The 22,638-nt window shown below is 37.9% G+C and overlaps 1 protein-coding gene across 1 annotated transcript in view; it reads right to left on the bottom strand.

Annotated features, from left to right (window-relative positions):
• Nucleotides 1-19,894, bottom strand: part of Nos (Nitric oxide synthase) — a 614,880-nt gene extending 594,986 nt beyond the window's left edge. The window contains exon 1 of the mRNA XM_089089493.1: nt 19,756-19,894. Within this exon, the coding sequence (XP_088945619.1) occupies nt 19,756-19,772 (17 nt within the window). The 5' untranslated portion in view covers nt 19,773-19,894. The remainder of the gene's footprint in view (nt 1-19,755) is intronic.
• Nucleotides 19,895-22,638: the final 2,744 nt, after the last annotated feature.

Raw genomic sequence — 22,638 nt, 5'->3', positions numbered from 1 at the left:
TAAATCTGGCTCATCCTCCATGGAAAATTCCCTCCCCTTGCGGAAAACTCCTCCTTGGAAAGTTCGTCCCACGTAAAATACCCCCTCCCGTAACATTTCTTTCGGATAATTCCCCCGGAACATCTCCACATCCAAAATTGAGTAGGGAAAGAGATAGTAAGACAAATAAAAAGAATTTCGTATAGGAATTCGGTAAATCTCCCCAGTGTAAAATTTCCCCCGGAAAGTTCACCCCCCAAAATTTCCCTCCACACGGAAATTTATTCTCACGGAAACCTGTCCTAATCATAACCCCCCCCCCCCCCCCGAAAAATGTTTTTATACTTCACAATAACATATACTATACGTAAACAATGGGCCATTTTAATATTGAAGCTAGAATTATACTACAGAATAAAAGTTTATTTATTTTTATTGTTATGCTTTTTACTAGAAAACCCTGCACACTTTACTTTAAAGGCGTATAATTATATTTCGGTCTACCAGGGGTGGGGTGGGGCAAAGAATAGTCCGCTTACCCCAAAAAACGTCTAGGGCCGACCCTGGGCCAAGCCTATTTAAATAAGATTACTCTTTTTCACCACACATGACTGTGATGGAATCTGTCAATGATTTAAGATACTTCAATTTTAAGATCCTTTGCTCAAAATTGGACAGTAGCCTATTTTCCAAGATTAGACTCAAGCTAAAAATTTGCAATTACAGTTAGGTCTCTACTATTAGCTGTCTGTGCAATTAAAATAGTTACTATTGCGTATGGTTTAAATATTCAAACTAAGGGAATACTTATTAAGAAAATTTAAACAGACATAGTAGAGAAAAAGTGGTTGTCTTGAAGGTATAATAGATATAAATATTAATATAGTGATTATTGAGACCTGCATTTGTAGTTTTCTTTTCAATCAATTCTGTCGATGCCTGAAATAGGTCCCTGACCTGAACTAGACACCTTATAGTCTGCTCCTAGTTATTAAACCTCAAGTGGTTTTATGACAAATAAGGAAACACATTAATTGTCCTCGACGTTAGACTCAGAATTTAACAGTTAGGAACTTGAGAATTTTCAGAATTTTCGATTTCAAGTGACGCTGCTATGTCACGGAATCAAAACCGCAGTATTTATAAACAACTGCCTATGGCAAGGACTCAAGAAATATTAATTCTTTGCTACACCAGGGTGTCTTGAAATACAGAGATCCTTAAATTTCAAGTTCTTACCTGGAATTTAATATGGTGTCTGTGCGAAAGACAATTATCTATTCAATGGATGTGCTACAGGAACTAGCTCTGAATAAAAACTCACCCTGGATGCATAAGGAATTCTTGCAAACTATTTGTTTGCGCACTTGTTTGTTTAATTTGAAAAATACACTTGATTTCTTAGCAGGAAAATCGAAACCCTTAACCACAGTAAAAAAGAAAAGCTCCAACATTGCGGTTGACGCAATAAAGAATTGGCTCAAATTAGTTCAAAGTCAGCAGAACGCCGCCGCCTCAGCTGGCGGAGGTGTTACGACACTTTGGCGGTGGTCAACTGGGCTGCTCGTCCTTGGTGTTTGATGCATGCGCCAGCGCGGCGTCGGGGTCGATATTCAACATTGGAAATTCTGATTAGACCAGGCAAGCCCCCACAGCTAAAATTCAGCTTATGGGTAACCATGGGGACCCAAATTTGTATTTGCTTTGTCGAAAAATTAAATTTCAATGGAATGATTTAGCTAGCCCGGGACAAGATGAAAATAGAACTTCAAATTTTTATATATATTTGCCTACAAATTTTTACTTTCTTTTGCCAAATTTTTTGCCTACAAGTTTTAATTTTTACTACAATAGCCTACAAATTTTTACTTTCTTTCTAAATTATTACATTGAAAACAGCTTACTTTTCTGAACATTTTCAGAGCTTTTCTGAGCTTTTCAAATCAAACAGTTCGTGGTAACGAACTGTAAGTAAGGAGCGACCCGGGTCAATAGTAGCCGAAACTCTAAATAACGGAATTTTTATACGAATAGATACATCAAAAGAATCAGATTCTTATGTTGATTTCAAGTATATAAGTTTCATCAAGTTTAGTCATACCCATCAAAAGTTACGCGACTGAGAAAATTTGCCTTAGTTTAAAAAAAATGGAGGAACAACCCCTAAAAGTAATATAACTCTAATGAAAATAACAACATGGGATTCAGCTTATCAGAGAACCCTACTATAGAAGTTTCAAGCTCCTATCTGCAAAAATATTGAATTTTGAGTTTTTTGCCAGAAGAAAGGTCACGGATGCGTGTTTATTTTATTTTTTTATTTTTTTTCCAGGGGTGATCGTATCGATACAGTAGTCCTAGAATATCACGATAGGGCTCATTCGAACGTAAATTAAAAGTTTTAGTGCCCTTCTTAAGTGACCAAAAAAATTGGAGGGCAACTTGCCCCCTCCCACCTTCATTTTTTTCCGAAGTCACCCAATAAAAATTTTGAGATAACCATTTTGTTCAGCATAGCCGAATATCTGACAAATATGTCTTTGAGGATGACTTAATCTCCCACAGTTCCTGGGGGAAGGGCTGCAAGTTATGAACTTTACACATTTTTTACATATAGTATTGGTTAATGGGGAGTATACAGACGCTTTCAGGTGGATTTTTTTCTGGTGGGGGGGGGGCTCAGAAGAGGGGGTTACCTTTCCATGGGGGAAGGGACATTTCTATGAAGGGGGCGCCAGATTTCCCAGAATTATTTAAAAAATGATCAGAAATTAAATAAACAAGTTTTTTCAACTGAAAGTAAGGAGCAACATTAAAACTTAAAACAAACAGAAATTATTACGTAAGTAGGAACCCATTATCCAATACGGACGGGACCGTCTGATGCCATCTATTATCGAGTCTAACGGTACAAGACCACACCTCTTTCTAGACCTGTTTGAGTGTTATATGGTCTAATGGTTATATTGTTTGATGTTGTTTCTGTACTGTTTGATGGTTATATTGTTTGATATTGTTTTTGTTCTGTTTGTTGGTGGATGATTTCTGTTCTGTTTGTTGGTCAAATTGTTTAATGTCTCTTGAATACAGACAGAAGTGACTAGATTTCTGGGAAATTGATTTGCATAGTCGACGGGGAATTATAATGTATCATGAGGGGATTCCATTTTTAAATATGGCTTCTCTGGTCTTTAGTGTCAGAAATAAATTACTATTCCTTCGAAGCCTTAATAGTGTAGCTAGGAACACCTTAGATATATTTTCAGAAATTTAAACAAGATCAAGACAGATTGAATATATTTAACGCGCGAAATGATTTCCTGGGAATTTTAAATGTGACAGCGCAGGGATGCCAAGACAATGGAACATTCAGATATTACGTTTAGGGGATTATTTGGGTGAAATAAATTAATCAACATTTTAGGGATTATTTGGGCGAAATAATTTGAGACATTTTAGAGGATGATTTGGGGTGAAACTCTGTGGTCGTTATAAAACACAAGTTCCATTTGAACAGTGTTGTAAGGTCCCCGACCCCAACCCCCAAGGCCTCCCCCTCCACACAACTTTTTGTCCCCCCCCCATTTTTTTAATACTTTTTTTGTGCGCTTGAGACGCAGAAGGGCCCCCCTGCCCCCAACGTATTTAGCGTAAAGAGCGAGGCGTTGAGGAGGGGACAGCCCCTTTCGTATAAGGAATAATTTCTTTTCGTTTTAAGTTTTAATGTTGCTCTTTACTTTCAGTTAATTTAATTTCATACAGCAAGCCAAACAGGTTTCACATTCTTCTTGCTGGCACAACAAATTGACATAGCAAAAACTGGTAAATCCAACAAGGGCTACAAAAATGATGGGAATAATTAACTTCCCGTTCTCTACATAGATTCAGACATACAAATACATAGATTCAGGCACACAAACCGACAAACACATGCACTGGAATAAGCAAACACCCGCCCAGACACACAAGCAAAACGAATGAGAGACACATACAGATACATAGATTCACACATACAAACCGAGAAACACAGACACTTCAGACATACAAAACAACAAAGAGAAACACTGGGACTTGCAAACACCAACCCACACAAACAGACGAAGAGAGTGTGAAACACAGACAAATACATAGATTCAGACATACAAACCGAGAAAGACAGGCAGTGGGACAAGCAAACATCCCCCCCCCCCCAAAAAAACAAACACACAAGCAAAAAGAGGGAGAGACACATGCAAATACATAGATTCAGACATACAAACCGAGAAAAAAAGCCACTGGGATAAGCAAACACCTGCCCGCACACACTGGCAAAGAAAGTGAGAAACACATACAAATGCGTAGATTCAGACACACAAACTGAGAAAAACATGCAATGGAATAAGCAAACACCTTCCAAGACACACAAGCCAAAAGAGTGCGAAACACATACAAATACATAGATTTACACATAGAAACCGAGGAAGACAGACACTTCAGACATACAAACCAACAAAGACAAACACTGGGACTTGCAAACACCAACCCAGACAAACAGACAAAGAGAGTGTGAAACACATACAAATATGTAGAGTAAGACACACAAACCGAGAAAAACATGCACTGGAATAAGCAAACACCCGCCCAGACAAGCAAGCAAAAAGAGTGAGAGACACATACAGATACATTGATTCACACATACAAACCGAGAAATACAGACACTTCAGACATACAAACCAACAAAGACAAACACTGGGACTTCCAAACACCAACCCAGACAAACAGACAAAGAGAGTGTGAAACAAATACAAATACATAGATTCAGACATAAAAACCGAGAAAGACAGTCACTTCAGATATACAAACCATCAAAGACAAACACTGGGACTTGCAAACACCAACCCAGACATACAGACAAAGAGAATGTCAAATACATACAAATACATAGATTCAGACATACAAACCGACACAAAAAGGCAGTGGGAAACGTAAACAGCCGCCCAAACACGCAAGCAAAAAGAGTGAGAGACGCATTCAAATAAATGGATTAAGACACAAAAACCAAAAAAGACAATCATGGAGACAAGCAAATACCAACCCAGACAAACAGACAAAGAGAGTGAGAAACACATACAAATACGTAGATTCAGACACAAACTGAGAAAGACATGCACTGGAATAAGCAATCACCCACCCAGACACGCAAGCAAAGAGAGTGAGAGACACATAGAATTACAGATTCACGCAAACAAACCGAAAAAGACAGACACTTCCGAAATACAAACCAACAAAGACAAACACAGGAACTTGCAATCACCAGCCCAGACAAACAGACAAAGAGAGTTTTAAACACAAACAAATACATAGATTCAGACATACAAACTGAGAACGACATGCACTGGAATAAGAAAACACCCGCCCAGACACACAACCAAAAAGAGTGAGAGACACATACAAATACATAGATTCAGACATACAAACCGAGAAAGACAGACACTTCGGACATACAAAACAATAAAGACAAACACTGGGACTTGCAAACACCAACCCAGACAAACAGACAAAGAAAGTTTGAAACACATATAAACACATAGATTAAGACTTAAAAACCAAGAAAGATAGACAGTGGGGCAAGCAAACACCCACACAAACACATAAGCAAAAAGAGTGAGAGGCATATTCAAAGACATAGTTTCAGACATACAAACCGAGAAAGACAAATACTGGGATAAGTAAACACTTGGCCAGACACAAACTGGCAAAGAGAGTGAGAAACACATACAAATAATTAGATTCAGACACACAAACCAAGAAAGACATGCACTGGAATAAGCAAACATCCACCAAAACAAACAAGGAAAAAAGAGTGAGAGACAAATACAAACAAATAGATTCACATATACAAACAGAGAAAGACAGACACTTCAGACATACAAACCAACAAAGACAAACACTGGGACTTGCAAACACCAACCCAAACACAAGAGCAAAAAGAGTGTTAAACACATACAAATACATAGATTCAGACATACAAACCAAGAAAGACATGCACTGGAACAAGCAAACACCCGCCCTAACACCAGGCAAAAAAAGTGAGAGACACATACAAATACATAGATTCAGACATACAAACCGTGAAAGACATCCACTGGAATAAGCAAACACCTGCCCAGACACACAGTCAAAGAGAGTAAGAGACAAATACAAACAAATAGATTCTGACATATATTTCAAATAATTCTCCTATTTTCTCCTATTATTTCTCCTATTTTCATAAATGTCTCTTATCTAATTTTTTTTTTTTTTTTTTTTTTTTTTTAGTGCTTTATAATAGTGTCTTATTTATTTTGTTGGCCCTGTACAAGCTTAGCTTCTTGGGCGTGTTTAAATTTTTAAGTTTGTAATTGTATTGTTTTTTTGTTTTTTTTTAGTATTAATAAATTGATTGATTGATTGATTGATTGACATACAAACATATTAAGATAGGCCCTTTAGACATACAAACCAACAAAGACAGACATTGAGATATGCAAACACCCGCCCAGACACACAAGCAAAAAGAGTGAGATTCACAAACAAACACATAGATTCAAACATACAAACCGAGAAAGACAGACACTGGGATAAAAAAAACACCTGCCCAGACACACACAGACAAAGAGAGTGAGAAACACATACAAATACATAAACTCAGACATACAAACCGTGAAAGACATGCCCTGGAATAAGCAAACACACGCCCAGACACACAGTCAAAGAGAGTGAGAGACAAATACAAATAAATAGATTCAGACACACAAACCGAGAAATACATGCACTGCATTAAGAAAACACCCGCCCAGACACACAAGCAAAAAGACTGAGAGACACATACAGATACATTGATTCACACATACAAACCGAGTAAGACAGACACTTCAGACATACAAACCAACAAAGAGAAACACTGGGACTTCCAAAGACCAACCCAGACAAACAGACAAAGAGAGTGTGAAACACATACACATACATAGATTCAGACACTCAAACCGAGATAGACATGCACTGTAATAAGCAAACACCCGCCCAGACACACAAGCAAAAAGAGTGAGAGACACATACAAATACATAAATTCACACATACAAACCGAGAAAGATTAGCACTTCAGACATACAAACCAACAAAGACAAACACTGAGACTTGCAAAGACCAACCCAGACAAACAGACAAAGAGAGTGTGAAACACATACAAAATACATAGATTCAGACATACAAACCGAGAAAGAATAGCACTTCAGATATACAAACCATCAGAGACAAACACTCGGACTTGCAAACACCAACCCAGACAAACAGACAAAGATAATGTCAAACATATACAAATACATAGATTCAGACATACAAACCGAGAAAGAAAGGAAGTGGGACAAGCAAACACCCGCCCAAACACACAAGCAAAAGGAGTGAGAGACACATACAAATACGTAGATTCAGACATACAAACCGAGAAAGACAGGCAGTGGGACAAGCAAACATCTACCCGCACACGCTGGCAAAGAGTGTGAGAAAAACATACAAATACGTAGATTCAGACACACAAACCTAGAAAGACATGCAATGGAATAAGCAAACACCTGCCAGGACACACAAGCAAAAAGAGTGAGAGACACATACAAATACATAAATTCACATATACAAACCGAGAAAGACAGACACTTCAGACATACAAACCAACAAAGACAAACACTGGGACTTGCAAAAACCAACCCAGACAAACAAACAAAGAGAGTGGGAAACACAAACACATACATAGATGCACACGCACAAACCGAGAAAGACATGCACTGGAATAGGCAAACACCCGCCCAGACACACACGCAAAAAGAGTGAGAGACACATACAAATACATAAATTCACACATACAAACCGGGAAAGACAGACACTTCAGACTTACAAAAGGAGTGAGAGACACATACAAATACATGGATTCAGACATACAAACCCAGAAAGACAGGCAGTGGGACAAGCAAACACCCGCCCAAACACAAAAGCAAAAGGAGTGAGGGATACATACAAATACGTAGAATCAGACATACAAACCAAGAAAGACAGGCACTTCAGATATACAAACTATCAAAGACAAACACTGGGACTTGCAAACACGAACCCAGACTAACAGACTAAGAAAGTTTGAATCAAATACAACTACATAGATTCAGACATACAAACCCAGAAAGAAAAAAAGTGAGACAAGCAGACACCCACTTGAACAAACAAGCAAAAAGAGCGATAGACACACACAAATACATATACTCAGACACACAAACCGAGAAAGATAGGCACTGGGATAAGCAAACACCAACCCAGACAAACAGATTCACACATACAAACCGAGAAAGATAGACACTTCAGACATACAAACCAACAAAGACAGACACTGGGACTTCCATTCAACAACCCGGACAAACAGAAAAAGAGAGTGTGAAACACATACAAATATATAGATTCAGACATATAAAACCAGAAAGACAGGCAGTGGGACAAGCAAACACCCGCCCAAACACACAAGCAAAAAGAGTGAGAGGAACATACAAATACATAGATTCAGACATACAAACCAAGAAAGACAGACACTTCAGACATACAAACCAACAAAGACAAACACTGTGACCTGCAAACGCCAACCCAGACAAACAGACAAAGAGAGTGAGAAAAACATATAAATACATAGATTCACACAGACAAACCAATAAAGAGAGCCAGTGAGACAAGCAAACACCCGCCAAAACACACAAGCAAAAAGAATGAGAGAGACATACAAATACATAGATTCACACACACAAACCAAGAAAGACATGCACTGGAATAAGCAAACACCCGCTCAGACAAACAAGAAAAAAAGAGTGAGAGACAAATATAAGCAAATAGATTCACACATACAAACAGAGAAAGACAGACACTTCAGACATACAAACCAACAAAGACAAACACTGGGACTTGCAAACACCAACCCAAACACACGTTTGGGTTGTCCCACCCCCACTCGTGTCCCTCACACGAGTGAGGGACATATACAAACACATAGATTCACACATACAAACCGAGAAAGAAAGAGACTTCAGATATACAAACCAACAAAGACAAACACTGGGACTTGCAAACACCAACCCAGCCAAACTTACAAAGAGAGTGTGAAACACATATAAATACATAGATTCAGACACACAAATCGAGAAAAACCTGCACTGGAATAAGCAAATACCCGCCCAGACACACAAGCAAAAAGAGTGTGAGACACATACAAATACATAAATTCACAAATACAAACCGAGAAAGACACTTCAGACTTACAAACCAACAAAGACAAACACTGGGACTTGCAAACACCAACCCAGACAAACAGACAAAGAGAGTGTGAAACACATACAAATACATAGATTCAGACATACAAACCAAGAAAGACAGGAACTTCAGATATACAAACCATCAAAGAAAAACACTGGGACTCGCAAACACCAACCCTGACAACAAAAACAGTGAGATAAATATACAAATACATAGATTCGGACATACAAACCGAGAAAGTCAGACACTGGGATAAGCAACCACCCACCCAGACACACACACAGGCAAAGAGAGTCTGAAACACATACAAATACATAGATCCAGACAAACAAACTGAAAAAGACATGCACTGGAATAAGCAAACACCCGCCCAAACACACAAGCAAAAAGAGTGAGAGAGACTTACAAATAAATAGATTCAGAAATACAAACAAAGGAAGACAGGCACTGGGATAAGGAAACACCTGCCCGCACACACTGGCAAAGAGAGTGAGAAACACATACAAATATGTAGATTCAGACACACAACCCGAGAAAGACATGCACTGGAATCAGCAAACACCTGCCCAGACACACAAGCAAAAAGAATGAGAGACACTTACAAATACATAGATTCAGACATACAAACTGAGAAAGACAGAGACTTCAGAAAAACAAACCAACAAAGACAAACACTGGGACTTGCAAACACCAACCCAGACAAACAGACAAAGAGAGTGTGAAACAAATAAAAATACATAGATTCAGACACACAAACCCAGAAAGACATGCACTGGAATAAGCAAACACCCGCCCAGACACACAAGCAAAAAGAGTGAGAGACACATACAAATACATAGATTCACACATCCAAACCGAGACAGACAGACACTTTAGACATACAAACCAGAAAAGACAAACACTGGGATTTGCAAACACCAACCCAGACAAACAGACAAAGAGAATTTCAAACACATACAAACACATAGATTCAGACTTGCAAACCGATAAAGACAGGCAGTGGGACAAGCAAACACCCACCCAAATGTACAGGCAAAAGGAGTTACAGACACATAAAAAAACATATACTCAGACATATAAACCGAGAAAGACATGCATGGGGATAAGCAAACATCAACCCAGACAGACAGACAAAGAGAGTGAGAAACACATACACCCGCCCAGACACACAACACCTGCCCCGACACACAAGCAAAAAGAGTGAGAGACACATACAGATACATTGATTCACACACACAAACCGACAAAGACAGAAACTTCAGATATACAAACCAACAAAGAGAAACACTGGGACTTGTTAACACAAGCCCAGACAAAGAGACAAAGAGAATGTCAAACACATACAAATACATAGATTCAGACATACAAACCGAGAAAGACAGACACTTCAGATATACAAACCAACAAAGACAAACACTGGAGACACACACCGAGAAAGATATGCACTGGAATAAGCAAACACCCGCCTAGACACACAAGCAAAAAGAGTGAGAGACACATACAAATACATAGATTTACGCATAAAAACCGAGAAAAACAGATATTTCAGACGTAAAAACCAACAAAGACAAACACATGGACTTGCAAACACCAACCCAGACATACAGACAAAGAGAGTGCGAAACACATACAAATACATAGATTCAGACATACAAACCGAGAAAGACAGGCAGTGGGACAAGCAAACAGCCGCCCAAACAAACAAGCAAAAGGAGTGAGAGACATATACAAAGATATAGATTCAGACATAAAAACTAAAACAGACAGGCACTGGGACAAGCAACCACCTTCTCAGACAAAAACTGGCAAAGAGAGTGAGAAACATTTACAAATACATAGATTCAGATACACAAACCGAGAAAGATATGCACTGGAATAAAAGAACACCTGCCCAGACACACAAGGAAAAAAGAGTGAGAGACAAATACAAACAAATAGATTTACACATACAAACAGGGAAAGACAGACACTTCAGACATACAAACCAGCAAAGACAAACCCTGGGACTTGCAAACACCAACCCAAACAGACAAGCAAAAAGAGTGTGAAACACATACAAATACATAGATTCAGACATACAAACCGAGAAAGACAAGCACTGGAATAAGCAAACACCCACCCAAACACACAAGCAAAAACAGTGAGAGACACATACATATACATAGATTCAGACATATGAACCGAGAAAGACAGGCACCTGGATAAGCAAACACCTGCCCAGACACACACAGACAAAGAGAGTGAGAAACACATACAATTTGTATGTGTTTCTCACTCTCTTTGCAAGTGTGTATCTGGGGAGGTGTTTGCTTATCCCAGTGCCTGTCTTTCTCGGTTCGTAAATCTGAATCTATGTATTTGTATGTGTCTCTCACTACTTTTGCTTGTGTGTTTGGGCTGGTGATTGCTTGTCCCACTGCCTGTCTTTCTGGGTTTGTATGTCTGAATCTATGTATTTGTATTTGTTTCACACTATCTTTGTCTGTTTGTCTGGGTTGGTGTTTGCAAGTCCCATTGTTTGTCTCTCTCGGTTTGTATGTGTGAATCTATGTATTTGTATGTGTCTCTCACTCTTTTTGCTTGTGTGTCTGGGCGGGTGTTTGCTTATTCCAGTGCATTTTCTGGGTTTGTGTGTTTGAATCTATTTGTTTTTATGTGTCTCACACTCTCTTTGTCTGTTTGTCTGGGTTGGTGTTTGCAAGTCCCAGTATTTGTCTTTGTTGGTTTGTATTTCTGAAGTCTCTGTCTTTCTCAGTTTGTATGTCTGAATCTATGTATTTGTAAGTCTCTCTCACTCTTTTTGCTTGTCTGTTTGGGCGAGTGTTTGCTTATTCCAGTGCATATCTTTCTCGGTTTGTGTGTCTGAATCTATGTATTTGTGTGTGTTTCACACTCTCTTTGCCTGTGTGTGTGTCTGGGTGGGTGTTTGCTTATCCCAATGTTTTTGCTGTCATTCTCGGTTTGTATGTCCGAATCTATGTATTTGTATGTGTATCTCACTGTTTTTGTTGTCAGGGTTGGTGTTTGCGAGTCTCAGTGTTTGTCTTTGATGGTTTGTATATCTGAAGTGCTTGTCTTTCTCAGTTTGTATGTTTGAATCTATGTGTTTGTATGTGACTCTCACTATTTCTGCTTGTGTATCCGGGAAGGTTTTTACTTGTGACACTGTCTGTCCTCGTTGGTTTGTATGTCTAAAGTGCCTGTCTTTCTCTGTTTGTATGTCTGAATCTATTTATTTGTATTTATCTCTCACTCTCTTTGACTATGCGTCTGGGCGGGTGTTTGCTTATTCCAGTGCACGTCTTTCTCTGTTTGTATGTCTGAATGTATGTATTTGTATATTTTTCTCACTCTCTTTGTCTGTGTGTGTCTGGGCAGGTGTTTGCTTATCCCAGTGCCTGTCTTTCTCGGTTTGTGTGTTTGAGTCTATGTGTTTGTATGTGTCTCTCACTTTTTTTGCTTGTGTGTCTGGGCGGATGTTTGCATATCCAACTGTTAGTCTTTGTTGATTTTTATATCTAAAATGCCTGTCTTTCTCTGTTTGTATTTCTGAATCTATTTGTTTGTATTTGTCTCCCACTCTCTTTGACTGTGTGTCTTGGCGGGTGTTTGCTTATTCCAGTGCATGTCTTTCACGGTTTGTACATTTGAATCTATGTATTTGTATGCGTGTCTCACTCTCTCTGTCTGTGCGTGTCTGGGCAGGTGTTTGCTTATCCCAGGGCCTATTTTTCTCGGTTTGTATGTCTGAATCTATGTATTTGTATGTGTCTCTCATTCTTTTTGCTTGTGTTTTTAGGCGGGTTTTTGCTTATTCCAGTGCATGTCTTTCTCAGTTTCTATTTCTGAATCTATGTATTAGTATGCGTTTCACACTCTTTTTGCTTGTGTGTTTGGGTTGGTGTTTGCAAGTCCCAGTGTTTGTCTTTGTTGGTTTGTATGTCTGAAGTGTCTGTCTTTCTCTGTTTGCATGTGTGAATCTATTTGTTTGTATTTGTCTCTCACTCTTTTTTCCTTGTGTGTGGGCGGGTGTTTGCTTATTCCAGTGCATGTCTTTCACAATTTGTATATTTAAATCTATGTATTTGTATGTATTTCTCACTCTCTCTGTCTGTCCGTGTCTGGGCAGGTGTTCGCTTATCCTAGGGCCTATCTTTCTCGGCTTGTATGTCTGAATCTATGTATTTGTATTTGTCTCTCACTCTTTTTGCTTGTGTTTTTAGGTGGGTGTTTGCTTATTCCAGTGCATGTCTTTCTCGATTTTTATGTCTGAATCTATGAATTTGTATGTGTTTCACACTCTTTTTGCTTGTGTGTTTGGGTTGGTGTTTGCAAGTCCCAGTGTTTGTCTTTGCTGGTTTGTATGTCTGAAGTATCTGTCTTTTTCTGTTTGTATGTGTGAATCTATTTGTTTGTATTTGTCTCTCACTCTTTTTTTCTTGTGTGTAGGCTGGTGTTTGTTTATTCCAGTGCATGTCTTTCTCGGTTAGTGTGTCTGAATCCACGTATTTGCATGTGTTTCTTACTCTCTTTGCCAGTGTTTGTCTGGGAAGGTGGTTGCTTATCCCACTGCCTGTCTTTCTCGGTTTGTATGTCTGAATCTATGCATTTGTATGTGGTTCACACTTTCTTTGTCTGTTTGTCTGGGATGGGTTTTGCAAGTCCCAGTGTTTGTCTTTGTTTGTTTGTATGTCTGAATTGTCTGTTTTTCTCGGTTTGTATGTGTGAATCTATGTATTTGTATGTGTCTCTCACTCTTTTTGCTTTTGTGTCTGGGTGGGTGTTTGCTTATTCCAGTGCATGGCTTTCACGGTTTGTATGTCTGAATCTATGTATTTGTATGTGTTTCTCACTCTCTGTGTCTTTGTGTGTCTGGGCAGGTGTTTGCTTATCCCAGTGTCTGTCTTTCTCGGATTGAATCTTTTAATCTATATGCTTTTGTGTGTCTCTAACTCTCTTTTCGTGTGTGTTTGGACGGATTTTTACTTACCACACTGATTGCCTTCGTTGGTTTGTATATCTAAGGTGCCTGTATTTCTCTGTTTGTACTTCTGAATCTATTTATTTGTATTTTTCTCTCACTCTCTTTGACTGTGTGTCTGGGCGGGTGTTTGCTTATTCCAGTGCATGTCTTTCACGGTTTGTATGTTTGAATATATGTATTTGTATGCGTGTCTCACTCTCTCTGTCTGTGCGTGTCTGGGCAGGTGTTTGCTTATCCCAGGGCCTATTTTTCTCGGTTTGTATGTCTGAATCTATGTATTTGTATGTGTCTCTCACTCTTTTTGCTTGTGTTTTTAGGCGGGTGTTTACTTATTCCAGTGCATGTCTTTCTCGGTTTATATGTCTGAATCTATGTATTTGTATGCGTTTCACACTCTTTTTGCTTGTGTGTTTGGGTTGGTGTTTGCAAGTCCCAGTGTTTGTCATTGTTGGTTTGTATGTCTGAAGTGTCTGTCTTTCTCTGTTTGCATGTGTGAATCTATTTGTTTGTATTTGTCTCTCACTCTTTTTTCCTTGTGTGTGGGCGGGTGTTTGCTTATTCCCGTGCATGTCTTTCACGGTTTGTATATTTAAATCTATGTATTTGTATGTATTTCTCACTCTCTCTGTCTGTGCGTGTCTGGGCAGGTGTTTGCTTATCCCAGGGCCTATCTTTCTCGGTTTGTATTTCTGAATCTATGTATTTGTATTTGTCTCTCACTCTTTTTGCTTGTGTTTTTAGGTGGATGTTTGCTTATTCCAGTGCATGTCTTTCTCGATTTTTATGTCTGAATCTATGAATTTGTATGTGTTTCACAATCTTTTTGCTTGTGTGTTTGGGTTGGTGTTTGCAAGTCCCAGTGTTTGTCTTTGCTGGTTTGTATGTCTGAAGTGTCTGTCTTTCTCTGTTTGTATGTGTGAATCTATTTGTTTGTATTTGTCTCTCACTCTTTTTTTCTTGTGTGTAGGCTGGTGTTTGTTTATTCCAGTGCATGTCTTTCTCGGTTAGTGTGTCTGAATCTACGTATTTGTATGTGTTTCTCACTCTCTTTGCCAGTGTGTGTCTGGGAAGGTGTTTGCTTATCCTATTGACTGTCTTTCTCGGTTTGTATGTCTGAATCCATGTATTTGTATGTGTTTCACACTCTCTTTGTCTGTTTATCTGGGTTGGTGTTTGCAAGTCCCAGTGTTTGTCTTTGTTAGTTTGTATGTCTGAAGTGTCTGTCTTTCTCGGTTTGTATGTGTGAATCTATGTATTTGTATGTGTCTCTCACTCTTTTTGCTTTTGTGTCTGGGCGGGTGTTTACTTATTCCAGTGCATGTCTTCCTCTGTCAGTGGGTCTGAATCTATGTATTTGTATATGTGTTACACTCTCTTTGTCCGTTTGTCTGGGTTTCTTTTTGCAGGTCCTAGTGTTTGGCTGTTTTAGTTTGTATGTCTGAAGTGTTTGTCTCTGTCGGTTTGTATGCGTGAATTTGTGTAATTGTATGTGTATCTACCTCTTTTTGCTTGTGTGTCTGGGCGGATGATTGCTAATTCTACATCATGTTTTTCTCGGTTGTTATCTAACTCTAGTTGTACGTAAGTTTCTCACTTTCTCTGTCTGATTTTTTGGGTGGATGTTTATTTATCCCCATGCATGTCTTTCTTAGTTTATGTGTCTGAGTAATTGTATTTGTATGTGTCTGTAACTCCTTTTGCTTGTCTGCCTGAGTAGCTATTTGCTTGTCCCACTGCCTGTCTTTCTCGGTTTGTATGTCTGAATCTATGTATTTGTATGTATTTGACACTCTCCTAGTCTGTTAGTCTCTGCTGGTGTTAGCAAGTCCCAGTGTTTGTCTTTGAGGGTTTGTATATCTGAAGTGCCTGTCTTTCTCGGTTTGTATGTCTGAATCTATGTATTTGTATTTGTTTCACACTCCCTTTGTCTGTTTGTCTGGGTTGGTGTTTGTAAGTGCCAGTGTTTGTCTTTGTTAGTTTGTATGTCTGAAGTGTCTGTCTTTCTCGGTTTGTATGTGTGAATCTATGTATTTGTAGATGTCTCTCACTCGTTTTGCTTGTGTGTCTGGGTGGGTGCTTGCAGTGCATGTCTTTCTCGGTTTGTGTGTCTGAATCTATGTATTGGTATGTGTTACAAACTCTCTTTGTCTGTTTGTCTGGGTTGGTGTTTGCAAGTCCCAGTGTTTGTCTTTGTTGGTTTGTATGTCTGAAGTGCCTATCTTTCTCTGTCTGTATGTTTTAATCTACGTATTTGTATGTGTTTCTCACTCTCTTTGCCAGTGTGTGCATGCAGGTATTTGCTTATCCCAGTGCCTGTCTTTCTCGGGTTGTATGGCTGAATCTATGTATTTTTATGTCTCTTTCACTCTTTTTTCTTGTGTGTTTGGGGGGGGGGGATGTTTGCTTGTCCCACTACCTGTCTTTCTCGGTTTGTATGTCTGAATCTATGTATTTGTTTGTGTTTCACACGCTCTTTATCTGTTTGTCTGGGTTGGTGTTTGCAAGTCCCAGTATTTCTCTTTGTTGGTTTGTATATCTGAAGTATCTGTCTTTATCGTTTTGTATGTGTGAATCAATGCATCTGTATGTGTCTGTCGCTCTTTTTGCTTATTTGTCTGGGCGGGTGTTTGCTTATTCCAGTGCATGTGTTTGTCGGTTTGTGTGCCTGAATCTATGTATTTGTATGTCTGAATCTATGTAGAGAATGGGAGGCCAAGTAGCCCCACCGTTTTTGTAGCCCTTGTTGTATTTACCAGTTTTTGTTACATCAATTTGTTGTGCCAGTAAGAAGAATGTCAAACCTGATCGGCCTGCTGCATGAAATTAAATTAACTGAAAGTAAAGAGCAAAATTTAAACTTAAAATGAACAGAAATAATTTCGTACATGAAATGGGCTGTCCCCTCCTCAACGCCTCACTCTTTACGCTAAAAACGTTGGGGGGAGGGGGGGCCTTGGGTGTCTCAAGCGCACAAAAAAGTATTAAAAAAATGGGGGGGGGACAAAAAGTTGTGTGGAGAGGGGCCCTTGGGGGTTAGGGTAGGGGACCTTACAACACTGTTCAAATGGAACTTGTGTATTATAACGACCACAGAGTTTCACCCCAAATCATCCTCTAAAATGTCTCAAACTGTTTTGCCCAAATAATCCCTAAAATGTTGATTAATTTGTTTCGCTCAAATAATCCCCTAAACGTAATGTCTGAATGCTCCTCTGTTTTGGCGTCCCTGCACTGTCACATTTAAAATTCCCAGGAAACTATTTCCCGCCTTAAATATACTCAATCTGTCTTGATCTCGTTTAAATTTCTGAAAATATATCTAATGTGTTCCTAGTTACACTATTAAGGTTTCGAAGTAATATTAATTTATCTCTGACACTAAAGACCAGAGAAGCCATATTTAAAAATGGAATCCCCTCATGATACATTGGAATTCTCCGTCCATTATGCAAATCAATTTCCCAGAAATCTAGTCACTTCTGTCTGTATTCAAGAAACATTCAACAGTTAGACCAACAAACAGAACAGAAATCATCCATCAACAAACAGAACAGAAACAATATCAAACAATATAACCATCAAACAGAACAGAAACAACATCGAAAATATAACCACCAGACCATATAACCATCAAACAGGTCTAGAAAGAGGTGTGGTCTTGTACCGTTAGACTCGATTATAGATGGCATCAACGGTGCCCCCTCTGTATTGGATAATGGGTTCCTACTTACGTATATGAGGGGGTTTGTCCCCTAGTCAATACCTCGCTCTTTACGCAAAAGTTTTTTTTAGTACTTTCAAAAGAGCTATTTATTCTAATTAACCTGCTTTTGTGATTCAGGTATTGGTGATTCAAACACAATTCGAACTTTAGCATAAAGACCGAGGTATTGACTAGGGGGCGTACTCCCTAACACACGTAATAAAAACATACGAATATAGAAGTTCGTTACGTAAGTTAATTCGTAACTTACGTCAGAACAAAATTTCGAGACAGCCATTTAGCCAAAAAAAGTAGAATTACTATGCAAATTTCGTTTTAATTATTCATGTTCGGTGACGCATAATCAAAGCTGCGTTAATTCAAAAACGTTCAGAAATTAGATAAAAAAACAAGTTTGTTTTAACTGAAAGTAAGGAGCCACCGTTAAAACTTAAAATGAACAGAAATTATTCCGGATATGAATGGGGCTGTCCCCTTCTCAGCACCTCGCTCTTTATGCTAAGGTTTGACTCTTTCTCAAAACTATATTTTTTTAAACAATGAAAACTTTAGCGTAAAGAGCGAGGCGTTAAGGAGGGGACAGCCCCTTTCATATACGGAATAATTTCTGTTCATTTTAAGTTTTAACGTCGCTCCTTACTTTCAGTTTAAAAAAAACTTGTTTTTTTATTTAATACAATAAAGATTAATCGTCACCATAGTTACATTCCGAATCAGTGTAAAATGGCAATTTTTTTATCTAGATACTTTTTTAGTGCTTGTTTTCAACTTTAGGCCATGGTTTGCTCTTTACTATTTCGATTGAATTTCCACTGGGCTGGTTGACAATCATGACTCACAAAGCAACCTTTGAATGATAAATAAAACGGTTCATTCCTACGTAGTCTGTACACAATAAACTTTTAATATAGACAATCATTGTAAACCGTAATTTAACTGATTTGGCTTATTTGAGGCTTCACGTAAGTATATACATTGGTGCTAAATTGCACATAAGCTATTATGGAAGGGCCAGTGGATCTTTATGTAATTGTATAGGAAGTCTCAAAAGTGTTTTTTTAACCGCAAGTTTTCCAACTTTCAATGAACCGTCGGGTAAATATAGAACCACGGGCGAGAATGGGAGAAATAGCACGGGTTGAATATACAATTTTAGAAAAAAGGGTTAGACTTTTTCCAAAAGGGGTGCCCCCTTAGTGAAAATTATATATGAAATTTGACAGGTATCAAAAATCTTCAGCTACTCTCTATAAAATAAAAATTTTCTTGTTTTTCCAGGAAAGGATATTGGTGCATGTGTGTGTTTTTTTAGGGGTAATTGTGAGGACCAAGTAGTCATGGAATATTGAAACTGTTAATTAGAATGATAAATAGGAACCCAGAGTCTTTCTCAAGTCAAAACAGAGATCACGTTACAGTAAAATACACTCTCTAGCATTTTGTCCCTAAAAAACATGTTCCGAAACACATTTCAAAAATCAATCGAATATTCTCAGGTTCCTACTTTTTCAGGAGTAAAGCTAAACTTAATGGCTTTTATATATCTGGAATCAGCATAAAAAACGAATTTTTTTAATGCATTAATTGTTATCAAAAACCATTTTTAAAGTTTTAGTTGCTGTTTGGCCGAGTGACTCCTTAATTACAGTTCACTACCTTAACTGTTTGATCAGTTTTAAAAGACAAGGTAAAAAACAAAAATACGAGAACAAGAAAGCAAATTAAAAATAAATAATATTATGCTGTTTACGCAACAGTATAAATTACCTATAGTCGGCAGACATCTTGAGGAAACTTTTTCTCAAACAATCCTTTATTTTTCACTGTCTTGTTTTTAGAAACGTTCCTTGTGATTGACAAACTTTGGTCGAACAAGAGACTAAGTAATTACACTATTTGTCTTACGGGCAAGGCGTTCATTTGTGTAAGCTTTTATTGGAAGAGTCACTTGTAAAAAATGCCAATTATTGGTTTATCATTTGATATGATAAGCGAATAATTGACCTTTCTACAAGTAAAAAATGACAATATGGCATGATTCCCATCTATTTTTTATGGGAATAAAAATTCTTACTTTCTAAGTCGCAGAAGGCATGGAATTTGATATATTGTTAAATTTAGTTCAACATATTTTTTGTCTATATTCCTTAACAAGACACAGTTGTGTAGCGGGAACCACACTTTGTTTTTATCCTGTTTCCAAAACATCCCCCACCTCTCTCTTTTCATGCCACTAATTCAGCTTATTATTAGAAAGTGGTAAAAGAAAGTGGTAAGAACCCCAACGGCTCTTACGGAAAGAGGGACCTCAGGCTGGATAGAAGAACATGACGTTACATTTAAAAAAGTGTGTGTAATTAGGCCCGGGTCCTAAAGAGATAGCTTTCATATCTCCTTGAGCCAGAGCCTACAGTATGTGAGCTGAAATAGAGTTTTATGCTCTATGTCAAAAGTCCTATCTGAGGCTGTTCCGCCGAGCTAATCTTTCTTTGAGCCATGTTACTGCTTTCGAGTGGAAAGCTCCGTTCAAGAAGGAAAGCAAACCGACATCAATTTCAAATAGCGGTTATACTAAAATATAACAGTGCTTTAAGTCTACACAGGTGTTTTATTCACCCTGCATTGCCAAAAATCGTCCCTAACCTAACAAATAGAAAAATCTTAACATCCAAAGAAACCATTCTCCTGTACATCCGAAAGCACTGCCATCTACTGTTGCCAACCATTTCAGTTGAATGATTTCTATTGAGCTTCCCATAAAATTTTCGGCCCTTGGGGTTGAGGTAGAGGAATTGTATCACATATGGATCTTAATTAGTCCCTCATTCAAAAAGAAAATTAGGTTTTTAACCAAGAGATGAGGGAATTGTTTCAACGCTTGTCAACCTTTGAAGACCTAGTAAAAGTATTAAAACATTTTTTTTTTCTTTTCAAATATGGACAATGAAATATGTAACTTTTTCAAAAAGCTTAATGCTTTTGTTACACGTAAGAAAATTGAATGGGTCTGTTCTAAATGAGCTTAATTCAGACATGGTAAAAAAAAAAAAATGCAAGTACTAATTTGTTGCAAATAAAGCTGGGGAAGCAGAACCAGCCATGACTCTCTCTCGTCCCTTTTGTCTCCTCGAAAGCTTTTCAACAAAAAAAAATTACATACTGCATCTTATTTGGAGCATAATTATGCAAGAATTTTAAATCTATATTGTTGCAGAAAGGTAGGCATGTTACACCTCTTTTGAACCAAATCACGCAAAGGAGTTTCAAGCTGTATGATTTAATAGCCAACTTTCAACTGTCGAGTTGAAGGTCCTGGGGAAACGATATTAGAGTATCCAGGTTTTCAAAAGGGCTTATTAAAAACCTGAAAGGTTAAACCTTAAGGTAATGTTCAAAATTATGTTAAACTAAATCAGAAGACATTATATGTATCATCCAGGTTGTAAAAATGTCTATCTGCAGCATCACAGAACAGATATCACGGGACTTAAATTGAAATTTTTAGGGAATATTAAGAGAGAGCTTGAACTAAATAAAAAAACAATATGTACAACCAGGTTTCAAAAAGGGTGTGTCGATTTCTTCTCAGAAACTAAGGGTATTGGGGGGAATATAGAACTAAGCAAGAAGGCAGTGTGTGCATCCAAATCATCCAAAAGTCGTATCTGTAATATCTCAGGAATAGCTAAGTTATACTTTTAAAGAATATGGAGGATGATCTAAAACTAAATCAAAAGACACTATATACATCCAGGTTGCAATAAGGGGTTATATGTAATATCTAAAGAATGGCTAAGTGTATTAGGTTGAAACTCTGGAATATTGAGCGGAATGTAGAACCAAATTATAATACATTATATTTGACCAGGATGTCAAAAAAGCAAACATGTCAGGAACAGTTAAAGGTATTAGATTTAAACTATCATAAGAAATCGAGGGGGGGGGGGGGTGTCGAACTAGATCAAGAGACACTGTGTGCATTAAGGTCACCAAACTGGTGCAACTACATATAAGTGTATCAAAAGATCCTACATGCATCCAGGTTGTTAAAAAGTTGATTCTGCAATATGACAGGAACAGCTAAGGGCATTAAGTTAAAACTTTCAGGAAACACTGTGTGGGACGCTGAACTTAACCAACAGACACTATGTGCATCCAGGTTATCAAAACAAAATACATGCAATATCATAGAAACGAATAAGAGCGTTAAGATGAAATCGTCAGGGGATATTGAACTAAGTCAAAAGTTGTTATTTGATTAATGGGTTTGAAAATATAATATTTGTAATATGTTTGGAAGTAAAATTAACGCCTTAAGTGATTCAGTTGAAACTTCGAAGGAATATTGGAACGAGAGAGGGGGTCAAGGAGATTTAAAATTTTTACTTAAAGTGACCATGGGGAATTCATAAGGGACAGTATACTTTTTAATTTATTATACTGATTCTTGGAGTGACAAATTCAAATTTCATTGTTTTTTTGTTTGTTTTACACTGATCTGCTTTAAAATTTTAGGCCATGACAACGCCTCAATCAATATTTTGGCACCAAGGGAACATCAGTCAGGAAACGAATCATGTTGCATTGTTTTTGGTTGGCCCATTTTTTTTTTTTTTTTTTTTAAATGACAAAACTAGATTATTCTTAATA

Source organism: Artemia sp. Qi Xiang Cuo, chromosome 5 (assembly GCF_049724085.1).
Source record: "Artemia sp. Qi Xiang Cuo chromosome 5, ASM4972408v1, whole genome shotgun sequence".
Classification (NCBI taxonomy): Eukaryota; Metazoa; Arthropoda; class Branchiopoda; order Anostraca; family Artemiidae; genus Artemia; species Artemia sp. Qi Xiang Cuo.
The sequence above is the reverse complement of the archived record's forward strand: the minus strand, read 5'-3'. Positions and strand labels throughout refer to the sequence as shown.